Source organism: Mastomys coucha, unplaced genomic scaffold, assembly GCF_008632895.1.
Source record: "Mastomys coucha isolate ucsf_1 unplaced genomic scaffold, UCSF_Mcou_1 pScaffold6, whole genome shotgun sequence".
Lineage (NCBI taxonomy): Eukaryota > Metazoa > Chordata > Mammalia > Rodentia > Muridae > Mastomys > Mastomys coucha.
In genome coordinates this window covers 9,773,837-9,789,192 of record NW_022196912.1, presented here as the reverse complement: position 1 = coordinate 9,789,192, position 15,356 = coordinate 9,773,837, and the positions used below count along the sequence as shown (strand labels likewise).

The window sequence follows — 15,356 nt, the reverse complement described above, 5'->3', positions numbered from 1 at the left end:
GAGGGGGATGCTCTGGGGGGGACCATGCTGGTAGTGAGCTGGAGAGGGGGATGCTCTGGGGGGGACCATGCTGGTAGTGAGCTGGAGAGGAGGGCTACTTGTGCTGATTGTCTAGGTTGACACCTAGAGTTACCCGAGACAAGGGAACCACAATTGGGGAAATGATTGATAAATTGGCCTTTGTGGCATTTTCTTGATTAATAATTGATGTGGGAGGGCCCAGCCCTCTGTAGGCACCTGGTCCTAGGTTCTATAAGAAATCAGGCTGAGCAAATCATGAAAGCAAGCCAGTAAGCAGTACCTTCCATGTCCTCTGCATCAGCTCCTGCTCCAGGTCCCTCCATGTGTGAGTTCCTGTCCTGACTTCTCTTAGTGGGTATGACCGAGCCTAGTAAGCTGGAGTACACCCTTTCCTTCCCAAGTTGCTTTGGCCATAGTGTTCTGTCCCAGCAATGGAACCCCTAGCTAAGACACTTGTGGCTTTTTTATTTTGTTTCTGAAGTTTCACAGTTTACAGCAAGTGGAAAGTTGCATGGTGGCACGCTAAGGCTACAGAATTCCAGATGGACTTTGATTTATTATAAGGCTGGGCAGCCTTTGCCAGATGCAGTGTTCTTTGAATAAATGTAAAGCAGAAATAGCTTGGATTTCTGATGGGATCCTGACTTGCTGTAGAACTGATGAGTCATGGTAGCTCACTGTGTGAAAGGACCGTTTTTAGACAGCCTTCTCTTCACGGCTGACTTCCTGTGCATGGACTGCTCATTTCTACTCCCATCTGTGGGGTCAGAGTAATGGTCAAAATGACACTAAGCAGGCACCAGCTGCTTGTCAGGCCTCAAGTTCTGCAGAGACCGGATGACACGTGAGGGCGACACTCTCCCTGCTGATGAATGTGTGCTTGCAGTTTGCTTAAAACATTTTGTCTCTAGGTAGTGGCACACGCCTTGAATCCCAGCACTTGTAAGGCAGAGGCAAGCAGATCTCTTCATTCAAGGCCAGCCTAGTTTGCAGAGTAAGTTCCAGGACAGCCAGGGCTATACAGAGAAACCCTATCTCCAAAAACAAAACTAAAACAAAACAAGAAACTAAAAAAAAAAAAATTCTCTTCCATCCAGAAGAGATGGCTCCAAGGTTAAGAACACATACTGTTCTTATTGAGGACCGGATTTCTGTCCCCAGCATCCATTCGGCAGCTTGTTAGCATTTGTAATCCACCTCTGGGGGACCTGATGGCTCATTTTCAGGGATATCCGCACTCATGTGCACATCCCCACCCCACACATATCTTTTTTTTTTTCTTTGAAGTTTAAAGGGATAATTTCGGCATTTATAGGCACTTGGAGGGGACCTGAGTTCAGTTTCCACATTGGGACACAAAGACCTGTAACTCAAGCCCCAGTGATCCAGTTCCTTCTTTTGGTCTCTATAGGCATTTGCCCTCTGGGGCACCTGCCTTTAAGTGCACATCCTCCCGTATACATAATTAATAAGTCTTTAGGACCTTTGGAGGCTCCCAGAAACTGAACCACCAACAAAAGAGCATTCATGGGCTGGATCTACCCCTTCCCCCAACATATGTAGCAGAAGTGCAGCTTGGTCTTCATGCAGGTCCCCCAACAACTGGAGCAGGGGCTTACCCCTGACTCTGTTGCCTGCCTATGGCTCCTGCTCCCCTAACTGGGCTGTCTTGTCTGGCCTCAGTGGGTTGCTAGGGTGGGTTGGTTCCTGGGAGGGACTCCCCCCTTCTCAGAGGCAAAGGGGGAAGGGCCGTTTGAGGGGGTGCTGAAAGGAGAGGCAGAGTTGTGATGGGGATGTAAAGTGAATAAATAAATTAATGGAAAGAAGAAAGAAAAAGAAGCAAGTCTTTAAAGAAATTCTGCTTTTTATAGTAAATCTTGATAGGCGTAACCTCCATTAGTAAAAGCTTGAGGTCTTCAATGGGACTTAAAAGTAGTAGGTAAGTCTTTAGGTTACAGAACTGGAGAACTGCTGAGCAGATGTTCTCTCAGAAAAGTGCATTCAAATTTGGCCTAGAAAATATTCAAGGGTCTGGGGAGGTTGGCTCAGCATGCATCTCCCATGCATAGAGCCCTGCTTGTGAGCCCAGCACCATGGAAAGTGGGCCAGCAGCTCCTGCCTGCAAGACTAGCATTCAGAAGATTGGGGCAGGAGGATCAGAAGTGTTAGTCCATCCTCAGCTAGGTAGATAGCTCAGAGCTAACCTGGGGTACATGGAGACCCTGTCTTAGAAGGAGGAGGAAAAAGAAGAGGAGGAAGAAGAGTGGAAGAGGAGGAGGAAGAGGGGAAGAGGAGGAGGAAGAGGGGAAGAGGAGGGGGAAGAGGGGAAGAGGAGGGGGAAGAGGGGAAGAGGAGGAGGAAGAGGGGAAGAAGGGGAAGAAGAGGGGAAGAGGAGGAAGGAGAGGAGGAGGAGGAGAAAGAAGAAAGGGGGAAGAAGAGGAAGAGGAAGAGAAAGAAGAGGGAGAAGAGGAGGGGGAACCCCTAATTTTTTGTTTGTTTGTTTGTTTGTTTCGAGACAGGGTTTCTCTGTGTAGCCCTTGCTGTCCTGGAACTCACTCTGTAGACTAGGCTGGCCTTGAACTCAGAAATCCACCCGTCTCTGCCTCCCAAGTGCTGGGATTAAAGGCGTGTGCCACCACTGCCAGGCAAGATTTATTTATTAGTATATCTAAGTAGACTGTAGCTGTCTTCAGACACACCAGAAGAGGGCATCAGATCTCTTAACAGATAGTTGTGAGCCATCATGTGGTTGCTGGGATTTGAACTCAGGACCTTTGGAAGAGCAGTCAGTGCTCTTAACCGCTGAGCCATCTCTCCAGCCCCTCCCTAACTTTTTAGTAAGAATTCTTTTCTAAAAACTAAGTTTTGAATGTATGTGTATGTGATATATGGAGGCGTGATTCATACACACACACATACACATATACACGCACACACACGCACACTCCATAGTTTATCTTTTTATTAAAAATTATATTTATATATACGTATATATATGGTGTTTGGTGCCTGTGGACACCAGAAGAGAGAATTGGGTTTCCTAGAACTGATATTACAGATGGCTATGAATCACCATGTGGGTGCTGAAAATCAGCTGGGTCTACTCAAAGAGCAGCCAGGGCTTTTAACCACTGAATCATTTTTCCAGGCCTATTAAAAAAAAAAAAAAAAAGCTGGGAGTAGAGGCATACAGTTTCAGTCCTAGCACGTTTGAGGGAGAGGCGAGTGGACTCAGTGAGTTCAAGTCCAGCTTGGTCTATATAGCGAGTTCCTGCACAGCTAGAGCTGTACAGTGAGACCCTGTCTCATAAAACCAAAGCTAAAACCCAAACCAAGCCAAACAACACGTTAGCAGGAGTAGAGCTCAGCGATTGGGTGCTTGCTCAGGAGCCCAGGGCTTCCACTTTATCCCTAGCACCACAACAAAGAGAGTGAGCATTTGGTAGACTGAGGTTGGAGGAGTGCCTTGAGTTGCCAGTCTGGACTATATAATGAATTCCAGGCCAGCCTTTTCTACAAACAAGCAAGCAAACACTTCAGAGGCTGAGGCAAGCAGATCTTTGTGAGTTCAAGGCCAGCCAGGGCTACAAATTTTAAAGCTAAAACAACAGACCCCCCCCACCAAGTGAGGTTTGCTATTGTTATTCTGATATGTAATGGTGCCTTTTGCTCTGTAGGGCGCCATTAGAATTCATTTAGTCATGTCTTTTATAGCAACCATTTATCAAATTCCAATTAGGTAGAGAGCATAATTTTGTATGTGATATTTGTTGTACTAATAGTGCCAATGCAGCAATAGCTTTATCGATCTCTGCTGGTGAGATGTTATTGGACCTGCAAGTAGACTTTAGAGCTGTGTCTCTCTGTGCATACATCATTAGAAAGAACATTCACAGAAGCTACAATTGCCTGGTTCTTTGTTTGAGCTTGGTGAGACTTTAACTTTCTTTTATTGTATTGACTGATAGTGTGTGTGTGTGTGTGCACCTTTGTCTCTACCTCTGTGCATATGTAGAGGTCAGAGAGCAACTTTGAAGCGTCAGTTTTTTCCTTCCATTATGTGGGCCCAGGAATTGGAATCCTGGCCACCAAGCGTAATGGCATGCACCTTTCCCTGCTGAGCCAGCTTGCCTGCTCCTAAGTGAGACATTTAAGCTCAGTTTTCCAGGCTTGGTTTTGTTTTGTTTTGTTTTGTTTTTAATAAAGATTTATTTATTTATTTTATGTGTATGAGTACACTGTAGCTGTACAGATGGCCGTGGCTGCTGGGAATTGAACTCAGGACCTCTGCTTTGCTCTGCTCGCTCCGCCCCGGCGTAATACACTGTAGCTGTCTTCAGATGCACCAGAAGAGGGCGTCAGATCTCAATATGGATGGTTGTGAGCTATCATGTGGTTGCTGGGATCCGAACTCAGGACCTTTGGAAGAGCAGTCAGTGCTCTTATCCAGGCTTGTTTTCAATTCAGAACTTTAGAATTTGAAATTAGAGAATATGACAGGCCCTCATACAATAAAAAAGAATCATGGGAATTGTGTTTGATAAGATGCCTTCTGTGGTCCTGGGCCCTAAATAATTATTGTGACAACTGAATGGGGGGTGGGGGAGGTGTGCACACATTTAATGCCAGTGCTTGGGAAGCAGATCTCTGAGTTCCAGGCCAGCCTGGTCCACAGAGCTAGCAGTAGGACAGCCTGAGCTACACAGAAAAACCTGTTTTCAAAAACAGAAGCAACAAAGAAAGAACCGTGGTAATTAGATATGCTTCTGTCCATGTGGCACCTGTGGTCTCCAAGGTAAGAATTCTGCAAGGAAGCCAGGTGTTCCAGTTCACCCTTGGGTTGTGCTTTCTGCATGAAGAGCAGCCAACCTTCCCGCCTGCTGCAGCCTCATTCTGAGTCTCTGCGTTCCCACTAGCCCCATAGCTTGAACAGTCTGTTCCAGGTGAGTCTGCCAGGGACCAGTGATCCTCCAGAGGCATTTCATTTTTTATTTTATTTTATTTTTTTAAAAAGATGTCGCTCAGATTAATCAGAATTTTGTCTGTAAATGACATTGGTGTTCCCCTCCTTCCCCTTTAAAGATATTAAATGTAATGTCAAAAGAAGTGCACATGGCTAGGTGTGGTAGTACATCCCATAATCTCAGTACTCAGGAGAGGCAGGCAGAAGGATGGTGTGCTGGCTAGTTCTTGTCAACTTGACACAGCTACAGGCATCTGGGAAGAGGGATTCTCTTGAGAAAATGCCTCCATAAGATTGGCCCATGGACAAGTGTGTTGGGCATTTTCTTGATTAGTGTGGGAGGTACCACTCCTGGTCAGGTGGTCTTGAGTTCCTGTCCTGACTTCTTTCAGTGACGCATTGCTACCTGGAAGTGTGGGTGACATGGGTCCTTTCTTCCCCTGAGCTGCTCTGGATGAGTGCACTATCACTGTAGGAGAAAAGGAACTAAAGAAAATGAAACACCACTGCAACTTTGTCTCTTTGTTTTTGCCCATGGTCTCTGGCTCTGTTTCTCACTGCCCAAGTTACTGACCTGCTGGGTGTCCCCAGCACCCCACGCAGCACCCGAATCACTCCGGTTGAGCTGGTGCGTCCCCAGCACCCCACGCAGCACCCGAATCACTCCGGTTGAGCTGGTGCGAGGGACCAGAACAGTTCTCAGTCTGCATCATTTGCTCTCCTCTTGGGTGGCATTGTGCCACCATCTTAACAGGGCCACTAGGAACAAGCAGCTTCTTTCTGGTCCCAGTTTCTTATGTCCGTTATTTTAAACAAACGAGGCTTGTGGGGGGTACTGGCGTGAGTTTCCAGCTGAGCCCCCTCCTCTGCCTGCCTGCAAAGCGGGAAGAGAAAGATGGTGGTTTTCTTCTTTTTATTTCTGGGACTTTTTCTTATATTTTTGGTTGTGAGCCTAGCCTTTAACGACTGAGCCATCTCTCTAGCCCGGGACTTTTTCTTTCTTTCCTCAGAGTTGGTCTTCATAGGTTTTTGTCTTGGAAATGGGGACTAGACTATAAAACCAGGTTGACCTTGAACTCCATCCTCTTGCCTCAGCCGCTGGTATTACAAGCATTGTTTCCCCTTCCCCAAATGATTTGGCTTATAGTGTTCCTACAAGACAAAAGGGGTAAGTATTATAAATCTGATTCCTGTTAGGGGTAGGGTATGAGGTCCACCAACGCTGGGCCCACACAACTTAGTTTTCTTTTTTTTTTTGAGACAGTTCTCTTACATCCCATGCTGGCCTTGGACTGCAGCCTGTGATGACCTTGTACAGTCTAATCCTTCTCCCTTTATCTCTGAGCACTGGTCTCAGCACCTCCACTTTCAGATGATGCTGTTCTGAGGCTCTGTCTGCCTCCCCCGACCCCCGCATGCTCAGAGCTCCCAGCCTCAGGCCTGGGTCTTTAAAAATGTCACAGCTTTCTTTCAGTTATTCATTTCCTGCTTTAGGTTCTAATGTCTAAGGATATTTCCTCTAGTTTAATCTTTCCACTCTGCTTGCTTCTGTCTGTCTGCCTGCCTATCCCTCTCTCTCTCTGTATCTTTGTTTCATGTTTGTTTGTTTGTTTTTAGACAGGGTTTCCCTATGTAGTCATTGCTGTCCTGGAACTCACTATGTAGTTCATGCTGGCCTCAGACTCACAGAAATCCACCTGCTTCTGCTTCTGGAGGGCTGGGATTAAAGGCATGCACTGCCACACCTGGCTCCATTTATATTTTATTTTAATTAAGGGATTTTAAGATCTGCAGCCTTGAGCAGGTTAGAGCACAACATCTTCCTGACTCTGCCTCCTGACTGTTGGGATTTTAGGCATATGCTGCTGCCATTCACATATTAGCTGCCATTTTTCAGTCATTTACTTTAATTTTTATTTATTTATTTTTAAAAAGAAACTTCTGGTGGCACACACTCGCTAATTCCAGTACTTAGGAGGCAGAGGTTGGAGGATCTCTGAGTTCGAGGCCAGTCTGGTCTATGGAGTGAGTTTCAGAAAATCCAGGGCTATACAGAGAAACCCTATGTCAAAAAACTAAAACCAGCTGGGCAGTGGTGGTGCACGCCTTAATCCCAGCACTTGGGAGGCAGAGGCAGGTGGATTTCTGAGATCGAGGCCAGCCTGGCCTACAGAGCGAGTTCCAGGACAGCCAGGGCTATACAGAGAAACCCTGTCTAGAAAAACAAAACACAAAAACAAAAAAACTAAAACCAAGCATATATCTATATTTTTGTGTTTCAATGTGAGTTGTATGCACATGTGTGCTTGCAGGTATGTCTGCATAAAGGCAGAGGGTGTTAGGTGTCATTTTCTATTATTCTCTGTCTATTCCTGTAAAGTAGGGTCTATCTTGACCCCAGGGTTGCGTTTTCTTTTCAGGGTTGGAAGGTAGCAAGTCCCAGTGGTCCCTCTATCTCTTTCCTCAGAGGTGGGGCTACAGTTGTTAGGACACTGGGCTTGTGATGTGGGTGTGGGGATCCTAACCTTGGTCCTTGATTCTGCATCAAGTGCTCTCAGCCACTGAGCCAACCCCAGGCTCTGCTTGCTTGAGCACTTATTTGTGTAAGATAGGTCTCACTGTGTAGCTTGAACTTAAACCCTGATGAGCTTTGAATTGGTGATCCTCCTGCCCCCTCTGGGATCACAGGTGTGTACTGCCATGGTTGATTCTGCCATTTTAACATTGGTGTTCGTGGTCTTCCTTGGCAGCCCAGAGAACTTAATTTAGGGTTGAGATCGCAATGAAAAGCTTCATGTGAAGGCCAAAAGTGATTAGTTTAAAGAAAATATCAGATCTACTACTCTGACCTGTTGATTGCTTTGATATCCCAAGAGTTGTAACAACAGATTCTTTGAATTTTGTTTGTGTAGAAGAAACTGAGGAAGAATCAGAGACGACAGTTGAGGCTGACTTGACGGAGAAACAGAAGCACCAGCTGAAACACAGGGAGCTCTTTCTGTCCCGACAATATGAGTCCCTGCCTGCAACACATATCAGGTAAGACCTCCTGGAAGTTGCTCTGATGTGCCCAGAAACACTATGGCTAAAGCCCTTTCGGAAGCCCTTCCCAAATTCAGCTTGACATAGTGCATACTTCATACTAGGATTTGATCTTGGTATTTACAGGGTATGTTAGCATGCAGATGTCCTGAGCAGGTTCTGAAGTGATGCAGCCATCATCTTGTGGCCTCATCATTAACAGTTTGAGTGTCTGTTAGCATCACACAGAGCACTGTCCAGTGAATATTCCCTGGGCAATGCTGTACTTCTTCGGATTGCAGACAGGTGACTCCAGCCCTCATAAGATAGTTGGCTTTTTATTTTCTTATGAGTATCTCTGGGAGGGAAACCTTGTACTTCATTACTCGATTACTGGCATCAGCTCTGTGCACTTATTTAGTTTAAAAAAGTATTAGGTGTGTTTTCTTTTCTTTTTTTCTTTTTTCTTTTTTTTTTTCCTTTTGTTTTTTTGAGACAGGGTTTCTCTGTATATCCCTGGCTGTCCTGGAACTCACTCTGTAGACCAGGCTGGCCTCGAACTCAGAAATCCGCCGGCCTCTGCCTCCCAAGTGCTGGGATTAAAAGCCACCACTGCCTGGCTTTTTTAAAAAAAGATTTATTTTATGTATGTGAGTACACTGTCCCTGTCTTCAGACACACCAGAAGAGGGCATTGGATCCTATTACAGATAGTCGTGAGCCACCATGTGGTTACTGGGAATTGAACCCAGGACCTCTGGAAGAGCAATTCGTGCTCTTAACTGCTGAGCTGTCTCTCCAGCCCTAGGTTTGTTTTTCAGTGTTAGAAATTGAAGCCTTGCACACACTAGGCAAGTGCTCTGCCACCGAGCTGTGCTCATGACCTTTACTCTGTCAAATAAATAAATTCATCAATCAATAAATTCATTGGTAAGGTCCAACCTTTATAATTTGAAGGATTGTGCTGGAGTAATGGTGGTCTTGTTGGATTTACTGATAAGAATTAAAGATAGTTGCAGAGCTGGGCAGAGCTTGTGCATTCCTTTAATCCCAGTACTCAGGAGGCAAAGGTGTATCTCTGTGAGTTTGAGGCCAGCCTTGCCTACATAGTGAGTTCTAGGACAGCCAGGGCTACATGGAGAGACCTTGTTTAAAAAAATAGTCTGTAGGAATTCACAAGTCAGGTGGCCTCTGAGGCAGGGGCTGGAGCTCAGCTGATAGACTGTTTGCTCAGCATGCAGTAAACCCTGGGTTTGATCCCTAGCATTGTGGAAATGAAAGTAAGAAAATCAGGGTGATCCTTGGCTATATAAGGAATGAAGGCCAGCCTGGGCTACATGAGACCCTGCCTCAACCATATCAGAAAGATGGCTGGTGAGATGACTCAGTGGATAAATGCACTTGCTCTCAAGCCTGTTGACCTGGTTTGATCCCTGGAACCCACAGTCCTGGGTTCTATAAGAAAGAGAAGGAGAGAATCAGTTCCTATAAGCTGTCCATATGTGTACCAGGGAAGTGCATGGTACCCCCTCTCCTCACACAGAAAATAAATTCATGTAATAATAGCACCACTCAAAAAAAAAAAAGACAAGTAGATTCTTACCTTGTTCAATAAAACTTTAGTAGTTGGCATGGTTTCCTCAGAGTGTGAGACACCTTGGGTAGAGGGAGCTAGTGAATAGGGCAGCTGGAGTCCAGGGCAGTGGCTGGAGGGAGTCATTGTACTGCCAATTTAGCCAATTTCTGCAGTTTAGTTCAGAATCAACTTCTCTCTCTCTCTCTCTCTCTCTCTCTCTCTCTCTCTCTCTCTCTCTCTCTCTCTCCAGCTCCTTGCTACTCATGACTGTAAACACTTAATAGAAAAGTAGCAACTCTTTTAGTAATCCACCTCTGCCTCCCCGGCTCTCCTATTTCCTCCAGTTAATCTTGAATCTCAGTCTGCATTTCCACTCTAAGGTTTGTGGTTCTTTCTAAGGCTCTGGCATGGTCTTCCTACCTACATACAGGGTCTGGCTGGTCTTATGTCAACCTCACACACAGGCTAGAGTTATTTGAAAGGAGGGAACCTCAACTGAGAAAATACATCCATAAGATCAGGCTATAGGCAAGCCTGTAGGGCATTTTTTTTAAAATGGTGACTTTGGGTTCTGCACATTGTGGGTAGGGTCACCACTGGGCTGGTGGTCCTGGGTTCTATTAGAAAGCAGGCTGAACAAGTCATGGGGAGCAAGCAAGTAAGCCGCACTCCTCCATGGCCTGTGTTTCAGCTCCTGCCTCCAGGTTCCTGCTCTGTGTGAGTTCCTGTCCTGACTTCCTGCAATGATGAACAGTGATGTGGACGTATAAGATAAATCAACCCTTTTCTACCTAACATGGCATTTTGTCATGGTTTTTCCCCCTGCATATTAGAAACCCTAAGACAGTGAACAAGTTCGAGGGTAAAAGCTTTATACATAGCTTGTTTCTTCATGACTGGGCACAGATAAATTCCAGAATAGCAAGTGTATGATGAAGGAAACACTTTTGCTAATGGTTCCAGAAACGTTGACTCCTCTACAGTGAGCATCCTGTTATGGCTCTCCTTCCTTAGGAGTTACTATATTCTGTGTGATTTAAGTCCTCTGCAAGAAAATACCAGATCATATGAAAATCTTTTCACTAATCAAGCTATTTCCAGAAAGAAAATTAGGTATATATATTAATAATTTTGCTTAAATAATAAAACATGAGGGGCTGGAGAGATGGCTCAGCCAGTTAAGAGCACTGACTACTCTTCTGAAGGTCCTGAGTTCAAATCCCAGCAACCACATGGTAGCTCACAACCATCCATAATGAGATCAAATGCCCTCTTCCAGTGTATCTGAAAACAGCTACAGTGTACTTACATATAATAAATAAATAAATTTTTAAAAAAGAATAAAACATGAAAAGATACTGTGAGATTATTTTATTTCAATTTTTATTAGCATATATTCCATATAATAATGGTTTTCACTATGATAGTTGTATTAGTCAGGGTTCTCTAGAGTCACAGAACTTATGGTAGTCTTTATGTAGTAAAGGGATTTATTGATGACTTACAGTGTGTAGTCCAACTCCCAACAATGGTCAGCAACAGCTGTGAATGGAAGTCCAAGGGTCCAGCAGTTGCTCAGTTCCACAAGGCAAGCAGGTGAAGCAGAGCGAGCCTTCCTTCTTCCAATGTCCTTATATAGGTCTCCAGCAAAAGGTGTGGCCCATATTAAAGGTGTATGCTACCACAGCTTTAATCCCAGATGGCCTTGAACTCGTAGATCTCCCTGACTTAATCTTCTAGGATTCATAGTCATATGCCTCAAGATCTCCATTCCAAGATTCAGGTTGGAAACTTGTATCTCTCAGCCTCCAGATTAGGGCCACAGGTGAGCCTAATTCTGGATTGTAGTTAATTTCAGATATACTCAAGTTGACAACCAGAAATGGCCACTACAATAGTGTTATACATTATTTTTTTGAGATAAGGTCTCTTGTAGGCTGCTCTTTAATTTATCATGGAGCCGAGACTAGCCTTGAACTCTTGAACCTCCTGCTTTTACCCTCGAGATGCTGGGACTACAGGCGTGCGTCACTGTGCTCAGATGAAATTTTTTTAAGGATGTGTATAACTAATAAATATTTTTTAAAAAACCATATGTATTAATTATTTACTTGGAAGAAGTTAGAATATGAAGATTCATTTCAAGCTCAGGAAGTTGTAGGGACAGTCATAGATCTTGTTAGAACACGGATCTGACAAATGGTTTAAAGAATGTATCCAAAACACACAAGTGTATTTTTAATTTACCCTTCTGATAGCTTGGAATATGTTTATAAGTAATGTTGGTTTTCTTTAACAGATTGCTTGGAATGGAAAAATGGTGTTTTTCATCTTCCATAAGGCCTGAGAGAGTTATTGGAATATAATTATCAAGACACTTATGCAAGGCTTTACCTAGTGACGATGCTTTGAATTATGATGAAGAGACATTTATGCCTTTTTCTGTCTGTTTTCCTGGTTGAGTGCGGGGCATGCAGAGCCACACTTTCTCCTCTGTGGCTCCCCTTTGCAAACAGCTGAAGGTAGTTAGAGGCTAGCAAGGCATAGAACCTAGCTAAGTGGCCCACATGCTGATGCTGAATAAGTGCACAGTAGAGTGGTCTTGACATTTTGCTGGGGTTGAAGTCCTGCCCTATCTACTTCTGCTTCAAAAGGAGAAAATTGCTGAAGCCCCATTGTTCTTTGGCAGCTAGAGGGCTAATTTGGTGAATACTGACTTTTTGTTCTCAGAGACACCATCAAATGCCCAGAATTTTCTTCCTACTGAATGGCACACAGGGAAAGCCTGACAGCAATATTCTTGAGCCCTCTGGAGTAGGTGCACTTTAATGCTCACTTCTGTAAGCCTCCCTGTGTGCCTCAGAAGCAACTCTTTGTTCCCTCCGACTCCACTGGGAATGAGAGAGACCTGGGCTTGTTCTGAGCAGAGTCGGAGATTCACCTCATATTTGTGAGCTGGGACATAAGCAGTGAGCATCGATCAGGTGTATTTCCAGGGGTGGAGGAGCTGGACAGAGGCCATACCCTTCATTCATGTACTGTGGCTTGGGTCCCTTAGTAATAGATTTTATGTTGTATGTATTATAAAACACAAAGATTTATTGTTATGCCAGCACTCATTATTTTACTATATTAAGTCATTTTATGTGCATGTCCAAAGATTGTCATACATATGCAAGTGCTGCATGCTCTTTATATGCATACCCTGTAATTGATGAGCAGTCCTCCTTCATTTGCCTATAGTAGGTGGCACACTTACAGTTGAAGAAGGCTGAGGTATAGTTTTGCTGCTTGCCTTATTTTGAAATGAATCCTTGTTTCATGCTACTGGGGCTTCTGTATTCAGTTTTACAAATGGTCTGGGCTTATGTGTGGTTCACATTCTAACAGCTATTGAGCCTTTTATGGCAGGGTTGCTTTTCATGTATTTATCCACAGCGACTCTATACATAGATCTGCTATTACCCCTGTTTACAGATGAGGGGGCCAAGGCACAAAACAGTTTTGTACTTGTAAGTTTGTAAGTTGCAGGTTTAGATATTGTCTGATCCATGCTTGCAGATATTCAGCATTAATGACTTATACAGAGCCAGTGCTAGAAAAAGATCAGACACAATGGAAGCTGTGGGGTAACTTGTTGGGAAGGCAGGCTCTTTGACTGTCAACCTCCCATCATTCCTAGAGAGACTCTAGTCAGTTGAGTAGATGCAGAATGAAAACTGTTTAAGCATATTATATTATTTGATTATTCCAAAAGATAACTTTATGACTCTAGCTGCTTGTATAAGCCAGGAAATAACCCTCTTAACATGGGTTTATGGATGTGTCCTTTCTATGCCTGCCATTAGTGTCTCCATATCTCAAAGGCACTAAGCCTGGCTTTTTCAAAGCTGCTAATTACAGCATTGGTACATGTAACGATTATGTCTGTTCCAGTCTGTGGCACAGCTAGTCATAATTTAAAAGACCAATTCTTTCCTTCTTGGCAGCCCTGAGGTCTGGACCACAGGCTTTGAAATTGGGCTTCAGCGTGTCTTGTAAGGGTTCCCTTGGATCCCTGCTGATAGCTGGCCCCAGAATGTCCTTTAGTAACAGGTTTTGGACCTGAATATTTGCTCCCCACGCTTCTCTTGTTGCAAAGCATGAACAGTGATGGAGACGTCCATTACATGCATGCTAGTGGACATGGTCTTCCTCCATGTTTAATTTTGAGTGTGCTGGATGCCATCCTCACCCCCACCCTCCTAATAGATTAGGATCCAGGGTCCTGTATATCTTCAGCCCTACTGTGCTTTTTATTTTTATTATTCAGAAAATGCTTATTGAGTATTGTTTAAGAGAGATTTACTTCACAGAGTGGGTTGGCCCAGGAGTCCTGTCAATCCTGGTCATGGCCTCCCAGCTAGCTGCTGGGATTGCAGTCATGACCACCACCTGCTTACTCAACTGTGGGATTTTTTAATTATTATTATTTTTTTTTACATTTATTTAGTGTGTTTGTGGGCCTGTGCACACCACAGTGTGTCTGACTGGAGGTGACTCGTTGGAGTCAGTCTCTCATTCTTCTGTAGGGGTCCTGGGAGTCAAACTCAGGTTGTCCCCTTTAGCTGGTGGCAAAGACTTTTACCTGCTGAGCCAGATTGCTTCCTTAAGGGGCTAAAGAAACTATTTCCAGCCTCATTTTGGTAACAGTAGTAGGATAGTTGAAGGCCCGGGTGTAGTCTCTGTGCTTCAGAGAAGGCCAAGGCTCTCTTAAGCAGTGGTCAGGTTCATTTGTGGAGCAGACATCATGCCCCTGTCACTGTTGCCATGCAGAAGGATGGGGATGGCTACCGCCACCATCTGCAGAAAAGTCCTTGCCTAAGTATGCCATGTGGCAACTCCAAATGAGGAATTGTTTGTCTTAATTCAGTTCTGAGAGTCTCGAACAGCTGTTAAAAATCTTGCACCTTATGTAAAATTTACCTAAATAGTTCTGTCCAGTCTACATCTTAGACTGTAAGATCTCAGAGGTCAGTGTCTTGGTGTCTCTTTCTCTCTACTGTGGAGAACTGACACAGGGGCATTCAGAAATGGAAACTTGCACAGAGTCTGTATTTCACTTAAAGGAAACAAAGGTTGTTAGCAAATGTTGGGAGCATTCTCTTCTCATTTACGTTTGACCTTACAGGCTTTGGGATCGAGGATGATGGTTAGAATGGAATACTATTTAAATCTTATTAGAATTAGAAGTAAAGATTGGATGTATGACAAACAGGATGCTCAGGACTTTGGGGGGAAGTGACTTACTTGGAGTAGATATTAGATATTAAACTTCTACATGGGCCACAAGATGGAGGATTGGGGGGTCTCTTTGTATATAGACTGTAGCCAAGCAGAATCATCTTGTGAGCATTTTGCAGCCACCATGATGGGAGGAATGAAGAAGTCTTTGTGGGAGGGACTACCAGAGTTCTTGTGTTAGTGTTTATGAGTCTCTCGACTCTCTCTCTCTCTCTTTCTTTCTCTCTTTCCTTCTCTTACATACACACACACAACACACAGACACACATACTATATATATCTGTAGTCCAGATTTATCTCAAAAATGCAGCAGCAGCTGCTGCAGCACAGTGGAGGTTAAGCAGGGAGACACGTAGGGTCTTTTGCCACACACACTCGTCTACTCCAGTCATATCCAAAATATCAGAGATAAAATCCTGATTAAGGCCGGGCAGTGGTGGCACATGCCTTTAGTCCCAGCACTTGGGAGGCAGAGGCAGGCGGATTTCTGAGT

At 44.4% G+C, this 15,356-nt stretch overlaps 1 protein-coding gene across 6 annotated transcripts in view; it reads left to right on the top strand.

Moving 5' to 3' along the window:
* The window catches only part of Mta3 (metastasis associated 1 family member 3), a 132,906-nt gene that overhangs the window by 27,450 nt on the left and 90,100 nt on the right, over positions 1–15,356 (top strand). For all 6 annotated transcript variants that reach the window (XM_031357537.1, XM_031357532.1, XM_031357534.1 and 3 more), the window contains exon 4: positions 7,897–8,023. In XM_031357537.1, coding sequence (XP_031213397.1) covers positions 7,897–8,023 — 127 coding nt within the window. The remainder of the gene's footprint in view (positions 1–7,896; positions 8,024–15,356) is intronic.